This window comes from Dama dama, chromosome 16 (genome assembly GCF_033118175.1).
Source record: "Dama dama isolate Ldn47 chromosome 16, ASM3311817v1, whole genome shotgun sequence".
NCBI lineage: Eukaryota > Metazoa > Chordata > Mammalia > Artiodactyla > Cervidae > Dama > Dama dama.
The window spans coordinates 13,186,296-13,212,396 of record NC_083696.1 but is presented as its reverse complement, the minus strand read 5'-3'; the positions used below and the strand labels follow the sequence as shown (position 1 = coordinate 13,212,396).

At 47.7% G+C, this 26,101-nt stretch overlaps 1 protein-coding gene across 5 annotated transcripts in view; it reads right to left on the bottom strand.

Moving 5' to 3' along the window:
* The window catches only part of PTPN3 (protein tyrosine phosphatase non-receptor type 3), a 115,523-nt gene that overhangs the window by 75,258 nt on the left and 14,164 nt on the right, over positions 1–26,101 (bottom strand). For 4 of the 5 annotated variants that reach the window (XM_061163451.1, XM_061163454.1, XM_061163452.1 and 1 more), the window contains exon 2: positions 4,783–4,937. The exons of the other annotated variant lie outside the window; for it this stretch is intronic. In XM_061163451.1, coding sequence (XP_061019434.1) covers positions 4,783–4,937 — 155 coding nt within the window. The remainder of the gene's footprint in view (positions 1–4,782; positions 4,938–26,101) is intronic. 5 annotated transcript variants of the gene reach the window in all.

Sequence of the window (26,101 nt, the reverse complement as noted above, 5' to 3'; positions counted from 1 at the left end):
CCTACTCTGCGCCATCTGAAGTGAGAAGCCAGTGGAGACATTCAACCCACTTCACGTCCAGAGCAGGGCTCAGCCACCTTCTCCACTTGGCGCTCAGGGAGCGGGCGTGGGGCTGGGGAACGGGGTCAGAGCCACAACACCGTCCTCTTCCTGCCCTCCCGGGGAGGCCAGCTGTGCAAGCAGTGGGCGTGACTGGGTGTGTAAATGTCATGGAACACTCGGGGCACAGTGAACACAGCGGGGCAGGGCAAGGCAGCCCCTGACCGTGGTCTGCAAGGGTGACGGGGCTGAGCGCCACACCCTCCCTCCGGGTGCAGGCACTCCGCAAAGGCAGCGAGCGGATGGCCCAGCGCAAAGGCACAGGGGTGGGAATTGCAGATTCTACTTGAACAGGCAGACTTCTCCGGAATCCTTTGAACCCAACCCTTTAACTTAAGGGCAATGTGAGTCAGAAATAGACCACGTAGAGGACCAGCAAAGGCAGCTTTTTTGGGCGCCTGAGAACACACGATGGACCTGAAAACAGGTCACCACGACCAGGATGGGGAGAGTTAGATAACTCACCCCCTCCCGCGGCGGCTTCTCCAGGACAGTCTCACATTATCTGGCCCACAGCGTGGGAACATGAAGACACACCCCTGCCCTGAACACGTCCCCTTCCTGCCCCGGGCCCTGGCTCCTGCTGCTGCCTCCGCTTCCCAGGTCACCTCCCATCCCAGGGGAGTCAGGATGGTTTGGAAAAGATGACCTAGTCCACACACTCCAAATCATGACATAGCCTCTCCCCAAATTACAAGATACTCACGATGCCAAGAGCTATCTGTTCCCCCTGCTCAAGTTATTAGTTGTACAATTTTATATTACGTTTAACGTGAACTGTGGTGCCGGAGAAGACTCTTGAGAGTCCCTTGGACAGCGAGGAGATCAAACCAGTCAAACCTAAGAGAAATCAGTCCTGAATATTCATTGGAAGGACTGACGCTGAAGATGAAGCTCCAGTACTTTGGTCACCTGATGCGAAGAGCTGACTTGTTGGAGTAGGCCCTGATGATGGGAAAGACTGAGGGCAGGAGAAGGGGGCAGCAGAGGATGAGATGGTTGGATCACATCATCGACTCAATGGACATGAGTCTGAGCAAACTCTGGGAGCTTGTGAAGGACAGGGAAGCCTGGCGTGCTGCAGGTCACAGGGTTGCAAAGAGTCGGCTACGACTGAGCAACTGAATGACAACAAAATCAATCACTGTAATCTATGGGGCACCTACAAGGAGTCAGCCTCAGACCTCTGCACATTTTATACAGGATCTCCAATCTGCGCAGCAACGTCACACAGCCATCACCACGCTCCCTGTGTAGAGAAGCAAACGGAGGTCTCAAGGGCTCCGTGCCTTGAGCCGTCAGCTGACGGGTGGTCTGACGCCCTGACTCAGGTTGGGTCTGATGCCAGAGCCTGCATGTGCCCTCTGCACCTCCTCTCTCCCCTCTGGAATGCATCATCCATCATTCCAGTATCTGCACAACTCACCTAGTTCTCAAAAGGACCCGAAATAAGGCACATTTTTGATGAGAAGAGGCCTCCGGGCCCAGCACCCCACCAGAGGTCACCCTGGCCCATCAGGTCACTGTCCGAGACAGCCTTGCTCTCTGGGCTGAGCTGAGAACAGCTGACGTCCAGGCCAGCTTCCCTGGGGATGCCTGCTCCTGGTCATGAGACGGTCTGGGCTGAGGAAGCTGAATGTGACCCCTGGGAGCAAAAACATACAAAGCGATGGAGATTCTAAGCTGGGACCCAGCCCTCGTATTCACAGGTCAGACTTGACCAGGCTACTGGAAGCCAGGGGAGCAGCCCAGGCAGCAGTGAGTCATGATGATGTCCCTCACTGATGATGACCGGGCGCCCGCTGAACACCAGGCTCTGCTCTGAGGCTCCACATAACCTCTCGGTGGATGCCGTCCTCATCACTCTTCCTCCTTAAAACATGTTCTCACCTGGGATTCCCATTCCCTCTCAGCCTCCCCTCATCTCCCCAGACAGTTTCCTGCTGGCTTCTTATCTCCCCAGCCTTTAAACACCAAACATCAGTTGTCTCCTCTATTCTCAAGTGATCCTGAAATAACATCTCTACATCCACACGTGTATCCGAGCCTAGACTCTCCCTTCAACTCATTTGTGTACATAATGCCATGTCTACAAAGACAAGTAACGAGTATCTCAAACTGACCACGTCTAAAACAGAACCAGTTATTTCTGCCCCCCAAACCTGTTTCTCTCTCTGCCTTTCCCATTTCTATAAATTGCAACTCCATCTTGCCTACTGCTCAGGCCAAAAACCTTGGGGATCACCTTGAGGCTTCTTTCACATCCCAGATCCCACTGGTTCCATGTTCTAAGTTACTTCCAGGCTTGGTTTACTCTTGGCGGAATGACGACCTCGTCTAATGATCATGGTCTCTGCCACAGGCTGAGAGTCTCAGCCCTTGTCCCACCCCCACCTCCAGTCAATAGAGCATCCTGAGTAAGACCTGAGTCAGATCACATCAGGTCTCTGCCCTAACCCTTCAACACTCTTTGCCTTATTCAGAACACAGCCAGTGCTCAGCATGACCTACTAGGCTCTTCACTGTCCCCCTGTCCCCTCAAGAGGAAAAAAGTTATGTTAAAAATGAAAAACAAAACAGAACACCAAAACCCTACCTATTTTATTACAGAAAAAGTTGGTTTTTTCTTCTCCAGACTTAAGTGGGAAAGAGGAAAAATTAACTATCTGCACCCAAGTGTTTTGTTGTGACACAGGAAAATAATCAAGCACAATGTTATATTCCATCCTTACTGATTTTTTTTTTCTTCTATCTGTACCATCTGCTGTGTTCATTCCTCCGATCCTGTGTCCACCTTGGTGTGGGAGTAGGGGACATTTTGTCAAAAGGCACACTGGTGTATGTGTGTTTGCCAGCTCATTTGTTCATAAAACATTTTATGATATTAAAGAAAAAAATCTTTTGAAATGGCTGTTAGGGCTTCCAAAGTGGCGCAGTGGTACAGAATCGCCCGCCTGCCAATGCAGGAGATGCAGGAGATATGGGTTCGATCCCTGGGTTGGGAAGATCTCCTGGAGAAGGGAATAGCAACCCACTCCAGTATTCTTGCCTGGAGAATCCCACGGACAGAGGAGCCTGGCAAGCTACAGTCCATGGGGTCGCAAAGAGCCAGACACAACTGAGCACGCATGCATTGGAAGAAAAACTAAACAGCCTGTCACCTGTTATTTCTGGCCTCACCTCTGGCTCCCCTCCTCCTCGCTCACTGGCGTCCAGCCCGTTCTGTAAGCACACTAAGGGAACCCCGCCCCAGGGTCTGTGCTCTGCTGCTGCTTCTACCTGGGATGTGCTTCCTCCAGAGAAGCACTCGGTGCTTCCCTTTACTTCCTTTAGGTCCTCTCTGAAATGCCATCTTACAAGTGAGGTCTTCCCTAATCCCTAAATGACCACTCCACCCTTTGCCCTGCCCTGAACTCTCCACCCTTGTTATCCAGATTTTTCTTCTAAGTACATAGTATCACCTGACATAACACACATTTGCTCGGTCCGTCTCCTCCCTCTGGGAGGTAAGCTTTAAAAGGACCCAGGTGTTGTTCTGTTCACTGCTGTATTCTCTGTACCCAGAACAGGGCCTGGCACATAGCAGGTGCTCAGTAAACATGTGCTGAATAAACATTCATGAAGAATGAAAGAATGAAGAGCTAAGGAACAGGTCCAGGGCAATGTAAATTTTAACAGAAGGGCCAGGTTGAAACTGACCTGTCAGTTTATAGCAACCGGAAGATACCTGTGGGGCCTTTAGAGAGCACCCACCATGTGGTGACTTCATATACACCACCCTCTTCTCTTGCCTGCTCAGGTCCACAGTGACCTGGGGTCAGCAGGAAGCAGACTCGTGGGGTGGGGGACATTCCGGAAGGGACCAGTTTTTGTTACCCTTTAAATTCTTGTGGCCTCCTATCATCCCCCAGTGGTTCTCCCATACCCTCTTTTTTCTTTCTGATGCCTTCCCTTGTACACTGAATTTTCCAGGCTAGGGCAGTTGCCGGCAGCCAGTCTGGAATTGGAGATGACCCCTTTAGGACTGGCCAGAGGAGGAGAGAGACAGGCAAAGGTCACAAAAACCCAGGTGGTGAGTGGGGTGGGGTGAGGCAGCAGGGGCGGCTACTGGTTAGGCATCACACCGCTGACGTAGGACTGGAGACCTCATTTCTAGCCCTGCTTCTGCCACAGGCTTGAGGTGGGAGAAGCCAGGCCGTCCCCAAGCCCTGCCATCTGGGTAGCTAACCACCTCACGACCCTCCAGAGAGGACCCTCTATTCACCGTCTGCACATCTAATGAGCACCTGCTGTGTGGCAGGCACAGTGAAAATGACGCTATTACTATTCTACAGAGCTCGAAAGCTTGAAGCGTGACGTATGACCTGATAGTTGTAACTACTATCCATGCGATGTGACATGGGCACCATTACTGCAGAGTCAGCTCAGGAAGTCAAAGATGTCACAGAAGCAGTAACATCTAAGACTCTCACAGTTTACAAATAAGAGAGGGAAAGACATGTCAGGTAGAGACAAGAATGTGGGCAAAGTTTTCATAGGTATTTCTAGGTCAAGCTCAACATGCAAGATCGGAGACATCAAGCTTTTATTTTAAAATAATTCTCTTCATTTTATAATCCAAGAGATGGAAAAATATTTCTCTGGGGCATTTATTCAGAAAAAAATTAAATCTGGAGAACTTACGTTAACTTTAAAGGTCTGTACCAAGCCATCTAAAAAGCGGACGCTACAGATGACTTCTGATCGCGTTTTCTCTTTGGGTAATTCTGAGGTGCGTATGTTATTAATTCTTCCACCCAACGCACGTAACCGGGAGGTCATAACTATCGCTGAATAACCTGTAACAGAAGACACGTCTGTTAGCTCTAATATGCAAATTACCATTTCCATCTGAATGTATCTCTCGGTCTATCCATCCCTCACCTGTCTGCCTGGATCCTCACAAAATCGTCTGAAGACCTCAGATAAATGTGAGTTAGATGACAAACGACGTTCCCTTTGAGTTTTGACTTCTAAGCTGCTTTAGACAATATTTATCGATCAACTATAACACACTCAGAGAATTACATGGCTTATTTGTGTCTTATTATTTCTCTAGTCTAAATCTTCTAATTCATATTTTCCATGCATGTAAATTTTTATGTTTTACTACTTTATATATTTGTGTATTCTACCCCTAAGATTTTTTTTGCACCACAGAACTAAATGTGGTGCAGAAATTATTTAAAATATGAAGACATTTATTGATCAATTAGACTACATTAAGAACGTCTATTCATTAAGAGGCTATTTAAAAGAAAAGGCAACCCACAAAGATAACTGTAATAAATAACTACAAAGGATATACAAAGAGCTCCTATAAATCAAAAAGAGAAAAAAAAAGTAGGTAAAAAATGGGAACATCCGTTGTCAAAGAAATGCAAAGTGAAACCTCAAAGCAACAGTACCACACACCCACCAAAACAGCTACCAGGAAATCTGACAAAACCAAGGGTTGGCCCCAGTGAGGAGCACCTGGAACTCTTGGGCCCTACGAGTGAGGATGGAAATTAGTGCAGCTAATCTTGAAAACTGGCAGTATCTACTGGAGCTGAACATACCCATATTCTGTGAAATAATTCCACTCCTAGGCATATTTCCAAAAGAAAAGGATACATTTATCTGCTAAAAGACACACATAAGACTTCATAATAGCTGCAAACTGGAAAAGACCTACTAGAATGAATAAACTGTAGTAGAGTCACACTATGCAGAGACTACACAGCAAAGAAAATAAATGAACTACTGTGATACACGATAGGATTTCTTCCAGTGCTGTGTTGAGCAAAAGCAGCCAAACTCAATAGATGACCTAGCATGATTCAATTTACCCAAAGTTCAGCTCCAGGCAAAACTAATCAATAGAAGACAGGACAGCAGTTACCTCTGGGTGCAGTGACTGAGGGGGTGGACAGGGGTCTTCTGGGGTGTGTATAGTCTACTTCCTGATTGGGGTGCTAATAACATTGATGTACTCTGTGAAAATGCATCAAACATCATTATGATTTGTGCTTTTTTTAATGTATATTTCAACAGAGTTTACCTTTTAAAAACATGAATGGAGCGAATTAGAGAGCAGTTTGCAAGCTGAGCACGGTATACTCAGGGAACAGTAAGGAAAGTGGCTTTACCAGTGAATGCAATCGTGAATGTTAGACTAACAAGGCTAAAGTCGTATGCAACCTAAGACACGGTCACTTTGTGCAGGCAGGCGGCACGTGCACCCAGGCCAGCTCCTCGGCTTAAGAACAGAGATGTAAATCTGACAAGACTGGGTGGAAAAGCAGATAAAGATGAAGGACTTAAAAGCAATTTAACGTCCGTTTAAAAATTAAGTTTCTGCAGGCTTTCTCTGATGAGCCAGGCCTCTGCATGTGCTACTGCTTCTGCCTGGGAAGCGCTTTCTGCTCCTCTTCACCTTATTAACTCCTGCTTGAGCCTCAGTGCTCGGCATGAGGATCACCTCCTCAGGGAAGCCTTCGCTGGCGTTCCTAGTGACTCATATATTTGTTATAGGCTCTCTACACTGCTCATCATAACTTCACATTTATAAATGATGATGAATTTAATATCTGCTTCTGCCACTAGAAGCTGAGCTTCATGAGGGCAGGAACCAAGTCTGGTTTCGCTCACTGCATCTCCCAACACCTAGCTCTGGGAGCAGTTGATAAATATCTGAGTGAATCAATGAACAAAATGAAAACTGAAGCCAAGATTATAGCCTGGAAAAAAAAAAAATAGTACAACCTAATAGACAAACATGGGATGGTGGGAACAGGCAGGAGAAGAGGATGGGGTGAGAGTGGAGGCTTCGATTAGAACGCAGGGTGGACCCCCAGGTCCACTCTGAACTGGGGTTCTGTTGACCGGGGTCCTCACACTGCCACGTGCACACACATCGCCTGGGGATCTTATTAAGATGCAGACAAGGATTTAAGCAGGTCTGGGCGGGGCCTGAGGACCTGCATTTCTCAGACTGCTGGGTGATGCCGGAGCTACTGGTTCAGGGCCCACACTGTGAAGGGCAGTCACACACACTCAGAATACCGTACACATGCATCAGGGCAGGGCCAGAGAGCAAAGATTTGGCAGTCGGAAGCAAGGAAGGAATGAGGACAAAGCTGACGAGGGACCTGAGGAGTCCAGCTTCGGGAATCACAGAAGCACAGCTTAGCTGCAGGCAGCAAAGACACAGGAGAGATGAAAGCTGTGCAGAAGATACACCCAGGACAGAAGGGTGTCCTTGGGTATTTCAGAAGCTAATCCTACTTCAGAAGCTCCAGGAAAACCTCCATTCTTTTGTAGATGGGGACAGGAAGTCTCAAAAATTCATCAAAAATGATTCCTGGGACTGACAATAGATGGGAACTTGTTGTCACTTACGAAATTCCACCCACCCCACCACCTCCACTGTGCCCTTTCCAAGGAAAATGTCATCAGAAGAAGGGGTGCGTTTTCTGAGTAATACCAAAAGTTATCAAAAGACAACAAACGTGTTCCATAATGCCTTAACTGCCTTGAATTTCAAATGTCAAATTTATTATTTCGTCCTTGTTGAAGAATTTCAGGTGGGTTATAAAAAAAATTTTTTTTTTTTTTAAAGATACAATAGACAGAAAGATGGTAACGATAACCCTATATGCAAAACAGAAAAAGAGACACAGAAATACAGAACAGACTTTTGAACTCTGTGGGAGAAGGTGAGGGTGGGATGTTTTGAAAGAACAGCATGTATATTATCTATGGTGAAACAGATCACCAGCCCAGGTTGGATGCATGAGACAAGTGCTCGGGCCTGGTGCACTGGGAAGACCCAGAGGAATCGGGTGGAGAGGGAGGTGGGAGGGGGGATCGGGATGGGGAATACGTGTAAATCTATGGCTGATTCATATCAATGTATGACAAAACCCACTGAAATGTTGTGAAGTAATTAGCCTCCAACTAAAAAAAAAAAAAAAAAAAGATACAATAGAACCATTTCCAGTATTGCTCTTAGTGGGAGGTGCACATCAGAACTACCTGGGGAGCTTTCAGAAAATATGCCGTCCCTGCCCCACAGATGGTGACTCAGCATCCCGGGGTGTGGCACGGAATGACATTCCTCCCGGGAAGCCCTCAGAGGGTCAGGCCCGCCTGGGCTAGAAGAGTGAGTTTTGGGGGGAACCTCAGAGTGTGTTTCAGACGGTCAGATTTAGAATACAGTCAACCCTCCAGACCCGAGGTTCCTTGGCTTCAGATCCAACCAACCACTGATTAAAAATCTTCAGGAAAACAAAAAATTCCAAAAGTTGGGAAAAGCAAAGCTTGAATTTGTCATGCACGAGATCACACCTACTTACACAACATTTATGTCATATTTGTGACTATTAACGCATTTACACTGCATTAGGTATTGCAAGTCAGTGGTCCCCGACCTTTTTGCCACCAGAGACCAGTTTCATGGAAGACAGCTTTCACCTGGGGCTTGGGGACCCCTGTTCTAAGTAATCAAGAGATGATTTAAAGTACACTAAATCATGTCAGAGGCTATATGCAAATACCACGCCACTATATATGAGGGACTTAAGCGTCCTCAGGTTTTCGTATCCCAGTCTGAAACCAATTCCCTGCGGATACCAAGGGACAAGTGTACAGGTTCCACAAAATCTGGGCCATTCAGAGGGTGCACGTGCAACACTCGGGGACATGCTCAGCTCAGCTACAGCTGACAGCAAAGCTTGCTACCACCCTGGACAGGAAAAAACCAAACGTGATTTCCCACAGGAGCCTCCCAATGAAAGGCCCACGGGCTGAGGTGCCGACGGCAGGGCTGCTCTTCACACCGCTTGCAGCTGGGCGGCTCCATGTCCAGGGCCAGCATGTGTATGCCGGGGACTTACTAACTTAACCAGGGTTAGTGGCGCTCCCAGCAAGATCCTGCAGCCAGCTGCGGACAAACTCAAGCAGACCAGCTGCCCAGAAGGGATCGACTTGTTCCTCCTCACATGATCTCTGTTACATAATCAGCTTGGGGCCCAACGTCATCATAATTTGGTGAAATTTCATGAAAGTTGCAGAAACGCTCTCCCCATAATTATCCCCAAAGCAAACCTTAACAACCGCGAGCCTGGTGTTGGATAACCACATAAATGAGCCATGTGGTGTTTTCCGATTGTCTTGAAATTATATCTTAAACAATCCGGTCAGGACAATGGACGCTGACTAACAGCCCTGTTTCCTGAACCGCGGCAATTGGGGAACTCAGGGTTTCTATGGCTTCCTTTATAAGCCTCTTAATTCTAAACAAAGCGACAACCCAACCAGGAACACACTGGCCTCAGATGACTACATCTGCAGCTGATAAATTTTACAACATGGAAGCCCAGCTGGTTCTTTGCATTAAGGAAAAGAAAAAGAATGTCGTGCACAGTAACACTACAGGGTCTACTGTTGACTATAGTTTTTAACAAAGATTATACTTGCAAAACATTATAGAATGAGGCAACATCTCAGTACAATGAGATGGTGGGGGCTCCATACCTACCATGAGCCATGGGATCACCATGCGTTAAGTGCCTACACAATGTAACACATACCAGACACTAAATAGCAGGCATTTTAATAACAATCTGTTTTGTTCTGACTTATCATTTCAAATCTATGCTGTGAAAGCTGGCGTCAGACAAAAGTTGTTTGTGGTTGAAACTTGTTTGAAGAGCCTGTTTTGATGAAATGGCTTGGAAGTTGGTTATTAGGACTTTTTAAATCCAACTCTTAAAACCTGAAGTGCCGGGGACCATCATGTCACTGACACCATAGTAATGGCTTGGTGGCCATCACCTGATGGACCAAATACCAGGAGGCTGACCAGCAACTCAAGAGTGTTCAACCTGAGCAAGGCTACTCTTTGCTCATCTAAACAGCTCTCCAAAGAGCTTCAGACACTTGCTCCTGCCACGCCCAGGCTACACTTGGTTGCAGAGGTGTTAAAACACGCACTAGTCTCAGAAAAAGAAGGGACATCTGTTCCTGCCTTGGCGAGGCCACTCCTCGTACGTAGGCAGCGGTGCCAGGCAAGTAATGGTTCCTGGAATAATAACCTTTGGAGCAGTTCACCCAGCCCGGTGATGCCGGTGCAACTGCCCATAAGCTACGTGCCCCAGCAGCGAGGGAGCCAAACTGGCAGCTTTTGGTTCAAAAGATGATCTCTATGAGAACCACCTCCTAGAAAAGTCCATCTCAACTAAATTTGGACTTCTTTCATCTCCCCATTGCCTGGAACAGTAATGCAATCAATCTCTCATTGGTGTGGTGTATGTAATTTCTTTCTTGGCTTATTAAGAGACATGATCCTGGTGAATGAACAATGCTGCCTGCCATATCAGTAAACAGAGGACGTTGCTGCTACAGCCTCCTCCGAAGGTGAGCCCTGAGGGCACTCGGGACGGAAACACACAGCCTGCCCACTGCCAGGCCCTCGGCCCCTGCAGCCACCCTCATCGCTGGGGACGGAAAAGCCCAGGATGCTGCCCTAGAGAGCTAAGGTGCATATCAAAGGAATGATTCCAATGAGCTCAGACTCTAGCAGCCTCTCCCACAGAGAAATGAGTGAAATTCCTTAATTTGAGACATCTGGTTTTCTCTAATGAACAGTAATCTTTTGATGTCCCAACTACTAAAACAAAGTCACTGCTAAAACAAAACAAAACAAAACCCTATATATCCTGGCTCCTTCCCTTACCTCTTCAGACCCTCAGAGCTATCCGAGAGGTTGCCTCTCAGGCATGAAGTCCTCAGAAAGTCTGCCAAATAAAACGCATTTCTCAACTTTTAGGTTGTGCTTTTTTTTTTTTTTCAGTTGACATCCTGCATGCTATTGGCTTGTGAAATATCATAAATCAAAATTCCCACAGCAAACCCAGGTTAAATCTCAGTTTCTGAGCATAACTGGCCCCAAACAAACAAAAGCAATGTTAAGCTTCTAATGCCATCAGATGCTGACTGTAGAGACTGTAGGACAAACACAAACGCACTATTTCAAATACAGATATCCTATTTGTAGATTGTAGATGTGATACACCTTTCAGCTGCTCTACCAACTCAATGGGCCTGGAAGCAGGAGTCCATTGCCCCGAGCATGGTGGTCAGAGTTGGGGAACAGAGCTTCTATCCCTGCCCTGGAGCCTGAGACAGAAGTGATGCTGTCTGCTTTGTTTCCTGTGGGTCTACAAGCTGATCTGGGGAACATTTGTTCTTTTCACAAGCCAAGGAATCACGGACAGGAAGAAGGGAGAGGAGTCTTCTCCACTAAGTTAGAAAGCAACTCAACTCCATTTTGATCATTTTAAAAGGAGCGTTAAAGGTATCTCATACCCTTGTTTTTAAGAACTACATCCCTAACTCAAAGAGTGCAAAAGTTTCAGTTAGGAAAAAAAAGGAAGCAGTGCTGATCTGTACACACCTAATTTGTGAGTAAACCACACAGACTAACCACGGCTGGCTCCCTACAGAATTGGCCTGACAGCCCCAAGCTTGACCTAGGCCAATGCCACCCCCTAGTGGCCATCAGAGGAATACACTTCACCTCTGAGCATGACTCGCCTCCCTCTTCCTCAAGGGAAACACGGACAGTTAGGCTCCTTTTCTGGTTTACCATCCATGGCTCAGCTCATTGTAAAAGTCTCCTAGAATATACAAGGCCTTCTCTGTCACCCAAGTCTCTCCCTTTCCCTCCTGAACTCAGGGGAGCTCTCTTCCTTTTTTTTTTTTTTTTCTTTCAGATTATTTACAAGCTTCAACAGATGTCTGATAGGCAGAAGAGGGACCTCTCTAGAAGGAAAAGTAATAAACATTCATACACAATCGGCCATGCTAGAGGGATGACTCAAATTGTGTGCTTCTCGAATATCAGTATTTAATGTATTTAAGATAAATGTTTTGTTTAGCTGCTAATACCAACACTGCTTCTTCCTTTCCACTGTAAGCACACAAGCTGAGTTGCATTACCAGTTCACCCCGTAACGGAGCTTCTAGTTCCCATCTGTTCTTAGCCTGGGCCTCAGCATCCCTTACGCTCCTCTGCAGTAAGTGGGGTATCCTAAAGAAAAAACTTAAAAAATCTGGATGGGGATTTATCATTTATCAAGCACTAGGTTCAGATCAAACTGCAAGAGTGTATACTTAAGTTGCTAAAAAAAAAAAAAAACTGATTAAAAGGAGACTCTTTAAGCAGAGACTTAAATAAAACTTAAGTATACTTAAGAGTCATCTGGGGAGCTTGCTAAAAACAGACCCCTGGGTACCATCCATAGAAATTCTGGTTTTGCAAGGACTTCAGAAACTGCTTTTTAAAACTTGCAACTTTTTTTTTTTTTTTTAACTTTCAGAAAAGTTGGGCCTTCCCTGGCGGCTCAGTGGTAAAGAATCCACCTGCCAATGCAGGAGACCTGGGTTCGATCCCTGGGTGGGGAAGAGCCCCTGGAGAAGGAAATGGCAATCCACTCCAGTATTCTTGCCTGGGAAATCCCATGGACAGAGGAGCCTGGTGGGTTAGAGTCCATGGGGTCACAAAAGAGTCAGATGACTTAGTGACTAAATAACAACAATAGAAAAGTTGTAAGAAAAACAGAACTCCTGTATTCCCCACTGGCCTGGATTCAACTTAACATTTTGCAGGACTTCCCTGGTGGTCCAATGGTTAAGAGTTTGCCTTGCAATGCAAGGGCTGGGGGTTCAAACCCTGACTGGGGAACTAAGATGCCACTATGCCACAGAGCAGCTAAGACCGTGCACAGCTAAAGTTTGGGCACCGCAGCGAAAGACCCCGCGTGATGCAACAAAGATGCTGAGTGCCCCTGACACAGCCAAATTAGTGTCTTTCAAAAACTTAACATTAGTTGGACAGAAAACAACAAAATTCTGTAAAGAAAATATCCTTCAATTAAAAGAAAAAAAAAAACATTGTATAAGCCACTTCTATGGGAGATGGCCAGCTCTCACATCTCAAAGGTGTACTATCTGCTGCCTGCTTAATAAACCTCGCCTGCTTGAATTATAAAAGCAACATTTTACCAGGTACTCTTTCACACTCTCCCCTGCACATACACACGCCCCTCATTCTCCTTATTAATACTGAACGCTTAGGAGCTATAGATATCATGCCTCTTTACCTCTATAGTTTAGTATCTTCCAAGGACAAGGGTACTTCATAACCACAGTAATCATATTGAGGAAATTTAACTCAATAAAGTATTTATAGTCCATACTAAAATTTTGCAAATTGTTCTGGTGATACCCCTTTCTTTCTTTCCTCCTTATCCAGGGAAGCTCCTAACCAGGACTTTGCCTTGCTGTAGCTGTCAGGCAGAAGTCGCATTTGTAATAAGCGTCCCAAGAGGACACAGATGCAGGGGGCCTGAGTGCCAAGGCCACGCAAAACTCTCAACCAGGTATCACCTTTCGGTTCTGACCGACTGTGCCTACAGGCAGGGGCTTGGTTAGGTCAGCACTCCCTCCGTCTCCGTTTTCCTGTCTGTAATGCCAGTCGCTTCCCAGAACCAGAGGGGGTTTCTACAGCTCAGCTGCCCCCCCACTCAGTCTGGGGAGGCACTTCCTAAGGCGGTGCTGAAGTAACCGACTCTCCAGTCCTCACGTTGGTCCTGGTCCAGTGCTGTGGTCACAGCAGAGGGAGAGAGCAACATGACATCAACTCAGTCCAGAGGGCTGCTGTCACGTCATAGTCTGTCCTCTTGACTTATTCAAATTAGTTCACATCTTTCACAGACAGCAATTCTTAGCAATTCATAATGTCCAAGTTATATATATAAAACAGACCACGGTGCCTTGTATTATTCACTCTCTCAGAAATGGGGGACACTCACTCAACTACCACTGTCATATAATGATCCTACATGCATCTCTTTTCTTAAGACAATGAGAGGTTGACTGTCATGGTATGATTCATTAGGCTTCACAAATGTTAATGAACTCGCTCCAACTAATTAAAAACCAGTGATTTTAGTTCATTTGTGACATGCCCATATCTTAGAAACAACTGTTTCACTTTATTTTAGATTATGTGAAGCTGATAACCACATTACCATACAACTGGTACAATGCAGTTTAATATTCTCATGACTATAATTTTCATAAATTTATCAACACTACCTTCTGCCATCCCCCCTCATTTACTTGGCTTTAATTTCCAAAGTACAACACTGCATAACAACAGAAAGAGAAATATACTTATTTTTTAAAAAATAGCTTAGAATGTAAACATAATTACTACTGAAAACTTACTAAATTACAAAAATCCATTCACTAAGAGAGGCATTTTCATGATGCTAATTCAATGATAAGGCCAATAAACTATTTTGTACTGGGCCTACATACCAAAAAAATTTTAAATAACATCTTTAAAGCTTTAAGTCTGCTAATGAATGCAATAATCACAGCTGACAATGGAAGTATTGGTGCACAAGACTTATTTTTAATTTGAGTATGCATATATAAAAGTACTTAATAAATTTTATTTAGAAAAATGCTTCCATGAATGCATATATGAATTTTTAACTCTGACTTCACATTATTCACCATATGGAGAAAATGCTCACACAAGCTGCCTTAAACTCAGTACCCAAATTATCTTGCAATTATTAGTTCTTTTTTAAATTTTTTTTAAATTTTATGTTTTAATTGGAGTGCAGTTGATTTAAAATGTTGTGTTCGTTTCAGGTGTATAGAACAGTGATTCAATTACACAGATGTATATATTCTTTTTCAGGTTCTTTTCTTGTATAGGTTATTACAAAATATACAAAGACCTATTACAAAATAGGTCTTTGTTGATTTTCTAGTTTTTCATACAGCAGTGGGTATATGTTAATCCCAACCTAATTTAGCCCTCCCCATCTCTGCAATTATTAATCCCAATACTCCAGAAGTACCATCTTGCAATCAACTCCTTTACTCCATAGGATCTGTAACTTTTTCACGGAGTGGAGCTCCAACCAGGCGCCCCTGGGAAGCAGGGTGGGGGTCATATGTAGGATCAGTGGTATTCCAATGGAGACCCGTAATTAGCAGCCTTGTTCTCCTACAACTTCAAAATGTCAAATAGTTTTCTTATTATGGAGGCCGGTTTATTTATAGGCCCGACACCATGACACTCACAAACTAACCAAATAAAAGTTATACTTGATACCGGGAGGGTAACAAGAAGTAGTTTTAAGCTGCCTGAAGGGCAAGACAAAGAATGCTGTGGGAGCTGCAGGCAGTTTCAGGGACAGAGGTAATGTTGCTATAAAGAGAAACCAACTCCTGACGTCCCATGAGCCGGGCGTCCAGGGCTGTGATGAGAAGCCAGCGAGCACCTGAAACACACAGCTTGCTCCTCGGTGACCAGAAAACACGTTCAACCTGCGAGGATGTTCGGTGAACCCATCACCTTCTTTTTCTCCTCTATCTTGAAGGACCACCGAGGAAAAAAAACACAAATCCCAAGTGCACGTGTTCCGCTGTCAAGGAGGCTGGGGCGAGTCTCCTCCTGCTCCTTCCAAACATGATGCCCCCCACCCCCTAGCCCAGCGAACCTTCTCCCAAATTTTAACATCACTTTCACAGATTGTTTAAAATGAGAGGTTTTGAAGTTTAAAAACAATGTTTAGGGACAGGTTATCATGGTGTGGTACTAAGCCACACATTTCATGGGATCCGGATGTCCTAGAACCATTTCTCTCTGCACGTGGAAGCTTTGAGGGTGCCACCGCAGTGAACCCAGAAACTTCAGAGGCCAGCAAACCCGCCTTCTGGCAGGGAAAAAAAAAAAGAGACACTTGCCAGCTGTGGTGGGGCGGAAGCAAACCAGGCTGGGGGAGATGACCCATGGGACCTGCTACCAGACAAGCTGTCAACACAGCCTCCAAGCCAGACCCCTGCGTAGGACCGGGATTGGAGTTTCCCAGGCCAATCCATCTCGATTATGATTGCTTCCAGCCTTTGTTATTACTTTGGCAGCAGTTCTGGACCTTTTACTTACTCAGTATTTACTAGCTGGGCACCTGCTTGGTGCCAGGCCAAGGGAGTGGGGTGGGTGAAGGCAGAGATGCCTGGAGTTTCACGTTCTAAGAGGCATGAAAGCTCAGGGTGCTACAGGAACAGCAGGGAGGCTCCCGATCCGAGCCAGGGAAGCTGGGGTAGGTGGCACGACCGGCTCGCAGAGGCTCCAAGGGAAAGTCTGCAGGATACAGGGGAATTGGCCAGGTGGAAGCAGCGGCAGTCTGGAAACTGCACACCATGTGTGCAAAGGCCAGGAGGGGAAGCACATGCGCATTTTAACCCCACAAAAACAGATTTATTAGTAGGAGTGTCTGAGGAATAACTGAAATCCTGGAGAAATCTGAGAGAGGAGAGTAGGTTCTTCAAAAATCCAGGGTGTCACATAGAAGAGGAATTAGGACACAATTAAAGGTTGTGAGAAGGTCAGCATCAGTGGAATCAGGCAGAGATGTGGACTGGAAACCCTATTTAATCACTTACCAGCTATGTGAACATAAAGAGATCACCCTCCCCAAGATTCAGATTCCCTATCTTCAGAAAGGGGAAAATTCTGTTTTCCTAGGTTGTTTTAAGCACTGAAGGTATATGGATGCAAACTAACTGCCACGACCAGGGCCTGATGAATGGTACTTATTACTACTACATCATGAGACTGATTGTTTCAGACCCCAAGGGTTCAACAGTTAGAAGATGAAAACAAAAAAAATGGAAGAGCTTTGGAACACTCAGGGCTGCACAAATATGGCAGGGACAGCCCTGGAAGGGAGTGACTTCCCCACTGCTAGAGGTGATCAAGCAGAGAAGGTGGACAAGGCCCTTGGTAAGCTGCAGAGAGCAGGCCAGCACTGGAAGGGGTAGGAGAGGTGAACCTCCTCCAGCTTCCAGGACCAATATTCTATGACTTCCGTTTCAACAGTGCCAAAACCCACTCAAAGTAGCACTGGTCAAAGCTGGATTTCTCATGGGAAATCATTCTAAATGGATACCTCAGTCTTGGGTGGAAAAAAACTAAATGGCCCGTCAAACTATGAAACAGAGGACAAACTAGTATGAACAGACAAAAAGCAGTATGTAAAGCTAGAAATATAGATGATGAAATCGACCTTATACTGAGCAGTTTCTACCTAAAATAAAGCTACCCGTCTCTCTTCATTCTCCCTCTGAATAGTTCCACTGGGCCCCAAACAGGCTGGAAAACAGGATGGAATAAATTTACTCTACAGGGACATGAATCAAGTTGCATAAACTTTACAAAAATACTGTGCTAATATTTGCCCTTGGGGCACAGACACGCCCATTTGGGTGTCAGTCCATGATATTTCTATCTTAGGCTCCAGCCCCCACCCCTTTTCAGCCAGAAGCAGCAGAAACCTTCAGAAAAGAAAACAGCTCAAGTCACTTTGAAAGGTTTGAGATGTGCTAATCGCGGTGCATCCCAGCCAAGAAACTAGAATCTCACAACTGGACCATCCCGCCAGCTCTCTTCTTGCCAAGGAGTCTTAGGCCAGCAGCAGCCTGCCCAGAGAAACGCAGTCCTTGCCACAAGCAGCCCGTGCAATCCTTTTATCTCAAGGAAACACAGAAAAAATACCGGCTTCCCTCCCGCCACCAAAGCGTTAGTTGCTCAGTCGTGTCCGACTCTTTGCGACCCCATGGACCATAGCCCGCCAGGTTCCTCTGTCCATGGAATTCTCCAGGCAAAAACACTGGAGTGGGTTGCCGTTTGCTTCTCCAGGGGACCTTCCCGACACAGGGATCGAACCCAGGTCTCCTGCATCGCAGGCAGATTCTTAACCAAAGCACCACCCTCTTTGTCACTTATCAGCCAAGTGACCTGGAAAGTTACTGCTTCATTTCTTTTCAGCTCGGTTTTCCAATTCCAAGCCTTCTAAGGCCCCTCTCAGCTTTAAAATCCTCTGCCTGTAACGTTTTCATCGGAGGAGCCATCTCTGGTTATATTAGCTACAGTAACTCTGCCGGCTGCCAGCAGGTCTAGAAACCAAGATAAAAATCTATCTTCACATAGCCTATTTCGATTTTCAGGGCTTTGACTTGGTGAGATGAGGGGGCCAGCAGAAAACTAATTAAAAGAAACCACAAATGAAACTCTTTAAAAAAAAAAAAAAAAGACTTATAAAGGAGTGCCAAAATGCTCATCAGAATAGTATTCAGGAATAATGAAATGAAAATAACACATCTTGTTGCTGCTGTAGCTGCATTTATGTATTGTACTGAGACCTTCCACGCGCTGGGAGCTGGGAATACAGACATATGATCTGATTTCCAGGAGTCCTCAAGCCACTTGACCAGGGACACCGCTGTCTGGGGCCCCCCCGGTGGCCAGGGCCAACTGGAGGTTTGACGGAATGCACCAGACTAGAGTTCCAATCTCTGTTCTGCCACGCCCAGGCTGATGGAACCTTGGACGAATTCACTGTCAAAAGTCTGTTTCCGCACCTCTAAGTAATGCGGAGGAGCAGCGATCTCGCATCTAACCCTGTGCAGACAGTTAGCCCCAGCTACCCTGAGGACTGAGCCTTCACGACGGCCCTCTCTGCCTCCTCCTTCTTAGTCCCCGGGCCGTTCCCACTGCCAGGATTGCTACCTGAGGAGCAACCAAGGGCTCTACAGGGCTTCGGGGTTCTCCAAATACGTGCACGTTCCTCCTGACTCCCCTCTATCTGATGGGGCCCAGTTGTCCGCATTTTACAGATGGTAGATGAGACACTGGGAGAACTCTGCCCAAGTCACAGTCAGCCGCCAAACGGCGTGAGGGCCCCAGCTCGATGCAGGGCACCGCACACCCCCCCTCTGAGTTCCCTGGCCTGTGCATCAGACGAAGGTGAATTACAGGTGCTTTGCTGCAGGGAAAAGGCCCCACCCCATCATGACTGTTTCGGCAACTGACCGACTACAGGTATGTTCTCACCCTTTGAGATCGTCTTTATCGGCACTCCCCCAGCTCGCGGGTTGGTAAACTTCCTCTTAGGGAGGAAATGATCCAGAAAAACCCCTTTTCCCTCTAATTAATTCTGCAACATCAGAAACCTGAGTAACGCCTGGGTATTTATTACCATCGTCCCTCTGTTCTAAAGTGACAACAGGTCTTTCAGAAGAGTTCTTTTAAAGAGACAGTACATCCAAAGTACCCTCTGATTGTGAGGATTGTGATTTTAGAGAAAAGTGTGGAACAGGAATCTTTCAGAATTGTGGAGATGTAGCAAGGGACTTAGCCTCACTTTTACAAAAGGCGTGGGCTGGAGCGAGTGCCCAGAACGTCTAAAGGCCCTTCCAGCTCCACAGGCAGCCACCCTGAGCTAATTATTAACAGCAGGAGGGCAGGGTGGGCCACCTCATTTCCTGAGGCCAGGCCCTCGGTTTGGCCTGGGCCTCTCCTACCCCGTGACTAACAGCTCTCCTTCCAGGGAGATCCTGAGAGTGCGTCTGGCCAGTCCCTTTCCACGGCACCTGCCTCCGAGGACCTCGGAACTGGGAAGACTCAGGCCTGGGTACACTGCAGCCCCTAGGAGCCTGGGGTTTCTCAGTGACCTTGGGCTCAACCAGATCCCTGCCAGCTCACCTCTGGGGCACACGTGCTGGCTTCAAGCCACGGGATCTCACGAGGTCAGCCACCAGGTGTGGGGGTGGGGGTGGGAGAGTGGAGCCTGAGTGTGGCAGGGGCCTGGGTCTCCAGGAGGATCCAGGACAGCCTCGCAGCACCCAAACCTTGAAGTTTTTTCATCTGGCTACCTACTGGAGGTACTTGGGCAGCACAGAACCTACCTACCTCCACGCCTATGGAAAAAAACCAAATTGACTCTGACCACCGGAAGGAGGAAACTGCGGCTCCCACGCACTCCTGTCAAACACCACCAACAGCGCTGTCAGTTTGCGGAGCGTTTTTTTTAAAGTTGTACTTTCACGTCTATATAACCACACAGCCTACTCTTTCCCATCATCGCAGGATGAAACATTTGCCCAGGTTATTTCAAACACTTTACTGGCAGTTTTGTTATGGTTTTATAGTATCCCACCGAGTGGAACCATAACCACGGCTGCTCAGATGACTTCTAACTAGGAGGGCTCAGACTTCCCAGGGCTTCCCGGGTGGCTCAGACAGTGAAGAATCCACCTGCAATGCGGGAGACCTGGGCTGGATCCCTGGGTTGGGAAGATCCCCTGGAGCAGGGCATGGCAACCCACTCCAGTGTTCTTGCCTGGAGAGTCCCCATGGACAGAGGAGCCTGGCGGGCTGCAGTCCATGGGGTCGCAAAGAGTTGGACACAACGGTGACTAAACCCAGCACGAAAGAGCAGACTTCCAAAGGAAACCACAATAAACCAGGTGGAGAAGAAGAAGCAGATGACCAAACATCATGAATTGGTGCCCAGGTGAGCCCTGCTTTGGGGGGAAGAAACAATCTAACCACAAAGACGCATGGCCACAGGGTGACGGGAAAGGGCTAGGCCACCACCTGACCCAAAAAAAAGGGCAAAAAAACAGATGAGCAGGTAATTAATGCTAATTGGAACAAAACCACCAAATGTTCTGCTGTTCACCAGGTAGAACGGAATTGAAGGGGGATGGGAAGGCATCTCCTGACCACCTCCCATGACCCACCAGAGAATACACCTCTCATCTCATCCAGCTCCCATATCAGAAGCAGGATCCAGGTTGAAGACAGTGAGGACCATGCCTGAGGTCACCTGGCAGAGAGTGGAACCCAGACCCAGTGGCTCCTGATGAAGTCACACTCCCCCCAGACATCACACCACCTGCTCTGGGGTGTGTTTAAACAGAACATGTGCCATGTCAACCATTTTTAAATGCACAATTCAGAGACATTAATTACATTCACAGCATTGTGCAACCAACTCCATGATCTATTTCCCAAACTTTTCCATCCCTCCAAACAGAAACTCTGTACCCATGAAGCAATAACTCCCTGCTCCCTCCCACCACCTCTGGCAACCAGCTAATTTCTATGAATTTGCCTATTCTAGATATTTCATAAAAGTGGAATTATATAATATTTGTCCCTTTGTGACTGGCTTATTTCACTTAGCCTAATGTGTAAAGTCCATCCATGCTGTGGCATGTATAAGAAGTCCATTCCTGTTCAAGGCTGAATAATATTCCATGGTATGGAGAGACCACATTTTGTTTATCCATTCATTTGTTGACACTTGGGCTGGTTCCACCATGTGGCTATCATATTGTAAATAGTGCTGCAATGACATCTCTATAGCAGTATCTACTTTGGGGTGTACACATAGGAGCAGGTCATGACTTGCTGGGTGATGCAGGAATTCTATGCTTGGCCTTTTGAAGGGCCACTGAAGTGTTTTCTACAGAGGTCGCACCATTTAACATTCCTACTGGCAATATAAGAGGGTTCCAATTTCTTCACATCCTCACCAATACTTTTGATAACAGCCGTCCTAGTATATGTCAAGTGATATTTCACTGTGGTTTTAATTTACATTTCCCTAATGACTAATGATGGTAAGCACCTTTTCATTGTGCTTACTGGCTATCTGCCAATCTTCAGAGAAATGTCTATTTGAGTCCTCTGCCTATTTTTAAATTGGATTATCTTAATTTGGATTAGATATAGGAGTTCTTTAGATATTCTTACATTAAGCCTTTATCAGATATGATTTGCAAATATTTTCTCCCATTCTGTAGCATGTCTTTTCACTTTTTTGATTATGTCTTTTGAGCACAAAAGTAATTTCAATGAAGTCCAATTTACTTTTCTTCTGTTGCTTGTGTTTTTGGTGTCATATTCAAGTTTAACTACAAGGTAATGAAGGTTTATCCCTATTTTTCCCCTAAGAGTTCCAAGTCTTTAGCTCTTATGTTTAGGGCATTAATCCATTTTGAGTCAATTTTTGTATATGGCACGAGGTAGGAGGCACCCTGGTCTTTCTCACCAGGATCTTCTCCCTACCACAATCCTCTGGCAGGAGACTGCTACGCTAGACTGTGAACTTCATGAAAGCAGGGTCTTTTAAAAACATGCTCCAGCACCTGGTACCCAGCAGGTGCTCAAGATTTAACTGTAGGATAAACGGACAGTTGAGTGGATAAACCATGGGGCGGGGTGTCCCCTATCTCCCACCTGCTTCTCATCACTACTAAAATTCACCCACAGCTGGCTGAAAGCCTCTGGTCTGTAATAAAGTATACCTGATAGGCTAACCATATAAAGAACTAAATATGTATCGACCACTGCACTTTATACATTCCTATTACTTCAACTGGCTTCCCGGGTGCTCAGTGGTAAAGAATCCGCCTGCAATGCAAGAGATGCAGGTTTGATCCTTGGATCAGGAAGATCCCCTGGAGAAGGAAACGCCAACCCGCTCCATTATTCTTGCCTGGGAAATCCCATGGACAGAGGAGCCTGCCAGGCCGCAGTCCACGGGGTTGCTAAAGAGTCGGACAGGACTTAGCAACTAAACAACAACAATAGTAGTTCAACTAAAACACTCCAAGATCTAACCAGCACATTTAACTAAGGACAGGGCAGAGGGTCCCAGCCCTGGAAAGCTCAACATGTCCTTAGCAGGCTTCTAGTTCAAGTCCTTCATCGCACAGAGGAGGAGACTGAAGGGCCGATGGAGCCAGTGACTTCCCAGAGTCTGGGCTTTCACTCCCACGGCTTCCCCACCAAACACAGGCCTGAGCGATCGATCACCCACCGGGGAAACAGCGAGGCACCAGGCGAGCCTCCACTGCTTCAGACGGTGGGAGTGGTCCTCCGACTCCAAAACCTGCCAAAGGAAGAGTGAGCCCTGGGTCCTGGACCTCATTCTGCTGCACGGGGTGGGGGTGGGGGGGGTGCTCCCTGTCCGCCTCCCCCGCTCGCTGCTCCAGCTGCACTGCCCCCTCCCCTGTACCCCAGTGTTCCAAGCCTGTTCCCACCGCAGGTGTTTGCAGTTGTTGTTCCACCTGCTCGGAACTCTTCTCCCGCCGACATCCTCCACCTGGCTCCGTCCCTCACTTGAAGTGTCTGAGCAGTGAGGCCTTCCCAATCTCCCTTCTTCCTTGCTCAGCCCTAGACATATTAAATACATTCACAGCTTGCTTCCTCCCAATACCAGTGTCCATGCCTCCCACTAGAATGGCAGTTCCTTAGAGGCAGGGGCTTTACTGTTACCGGCTGTGCCCTTGGCACCTGGAGCCGTTCCTAGCAAGCCTGAGGTGCCCTGTAATGCACCTGTGGATGACATGGACAAAAGGACAAATGGGGAGCATCGCACTCCCCATCACACGCCCCCGGAGCTACTTCCGGGTCCTGAGTGTTACGGCGGGGAAGGCAGACGGCTCCAGACTCACAGGTGGGCACTGCCTGGACCCTGCGGCCAGGGGCCCTCGGGCCGTGCCGCGCTCCTGGGCCTGTGATGGCACAGGCAGGGCAGGGACAGCATGTACCATCAAACTTCCCACCTGTCCCAGCCAAGCCCAGGGCGCCAGCAGCTGCTGCTGTGCTCACCTGGCCACGGAGAATGGAGTCTCTTCCCACAGGCACTTAACAAATGCTTGTGAAACACACACACACACACCAGTGAATGGCGAGTGTGCACAAGGCTGACACCTGCCCTCCTAGCAGGCTCGTGTCAGCACTCCTGGCAGCACATCGTTCCAACGACGCTGGGAGGTGCTTGGACGCGTTAAGTCCATTTCGAGGGCCCTACTGTCAGGATATGTCAAGACATGCAAGTTTTATTTGCAAAGATCTTCCTCGCAGAGACATAACATTGAAAATGACAAACAAAAAGCCAGTTTCCAAGCTCAGAGGGCCAGTTAAGTAAATCAAAACAGCCACGGGATGTCCATGAAAGGCGTCATAATGACATGGAAAATATGAGAAGTAAAAAAAAAAATAAATAACACTGGTTATAAAACTGTACCTACCGTGTGAGCACAACTGTTAACAGTCATTGTATAAAGCATACAGGAACTCATAGGACATGAAAATTGTTAGCCTGTCCATTCTTTCAACCTTTCTGTATTGCCTAAGGCTTCTATGAGTAATAATGAGTTCAAAAATCAAATTGATAGCACTTAAAACGTTATTGAGCTGACTCATTTGAAAAGACCCTGATGCTGGGAAAGATTGAAGGCAGGAGGAGAAGGGGACGGCAGAGGATGAGATGGTTGGATGGCATCACCAACTCAATGGACACGAGCTTGGGTAAACTCCGGGAGTTGGTGATGGACAGGGAGGCCTGGCGTGCTGCAGTCCATGGGGTCGCAAAGAGTCGGACACGTTTTAAGTTCACTTAAATGCTATCACCGAGGCCTCATTGGTGCGCAGGGTGTGTAACTGCTTACACCTCCAGCCTGTGACACTTGGCCACCTCCTCGCCTCTTCCTGCCTTCACCTGGCCCTGCTTCTCCCTGGTGTTCCCGCCGGCCCCCAGCCGCTGGCACCGGCAGCCCTCCCTAGCCCACCACAGCTCTGACCCTCCTTCACCCCCTCCTCTCCTCCCCCAGGCGGGGCTGCCCCTGCCCGACACTCCCCCGGCCCCCGGACCCAGGTCAGAGCCTAACTCCTCGGCCTCCCAGCTGTGTGACTGTGGGCAAGTTGTTGAACCTCTCTGAGACTCCAATTCCTCCGCAGGAAAATGAGGTGAACCCCAACTCATAGGGCATCTGAGGTTCAGGGCGTTAGACGTCCCCCCCCCCCCTCAGGAGGCCCTTTCTTCCCTGGCTAGAGGTTCAACAGGCTAACGGCGGTGCGTCTCTAGCCCCCTACCACGGGATGGGCTTCCACCTGCCGGCTTCACTCAGCCTAGAGAAGCACTGCTTATGGCACACCGGTGGTCGGGGAGAAATTTCTCAATTCTTAATCTGCAGAAATCTTGCCCTTCCCTGCAGGAAGCAGAAAAGCAGGTCTGCTCTGGGATCCCGGACCAAACAGCTGTTTCTTGGCTGAAATTCCCATCGCTCCAGAAAACTCAAGAGTCCAACTCTCACAGCTGATGCCAAACCGATGCCCCCCGCGCTCATCCTTCCCATGTCCCTGTCTTAGCTGCCGAAGCGGTCCCCGCATTTTCAGTTGAGGTCCTGCTGGCTCCTGATGCCACCTTCTCCCATCCACACCAACGCTTGATCTCCCGGGCCCCCCAGCACAGGGCTTGGCTCTCCTGTTCTTTGGGTCACGGGGCTTTGTTCTTCCCACCTGACCACTCTGCGTTCGGCCCCTGATGACCTCACAGGCATTTAATGAGGCCCGCCTGCAGCCTGGCTCCACGGCAGGTGCCGGGGCTCAGAGACGAGGAAGAGGCTGTCTCAGGGCCCTGCTCTCCGGGAACTCATAGGCTAGTCAGAGAGAGAGATGCGTGAATAATCCAATAATCTCCTTCCAGGGTGGGAAGTACATCTGTGAAGACAGCTGTGAACCACTGGCTGCGGGGGTGGGGGCCGGTGAGCCTTGTCTAGGGCATGACCACGGTTCAGCTTGGGACCAAAGCAAAGAGCTTTTAGGGGGGTTCTAATGGCAAAACTAGACCTTGAAGGATGGAGCATCAAATAGCAAAATCAAATCACTCAACACTTCCCTCAAAGTCTGCAGGGACCCCCGCTGCCTGCTGTCCAGCACTCACAACCTGATTCCCGTCTCATCCTCCAGACCCCAGACACCTGGGCGCACTTGCTCCACGAGGTTGGATAGAAAGCCACACAGCTGCGCTTGTCCTGCGTCTTCCACATCTTCCTGTCCTCACCAGGCCACCTCGCACCACACTCCTAAGCAGGGCCACTCACAGCATGATGTCTGGACTGGCGACATCAGTGTTACCCACGTGCCGTTCAGTTCTGTTCAGTCGCTCAGGCGTGTCTGACTCTTTGCGGCCCCATGGACGGCAGCACGCCAGGCCTTCCTGTCCATCACCAACTCCTGGAGTCCACCCAAACC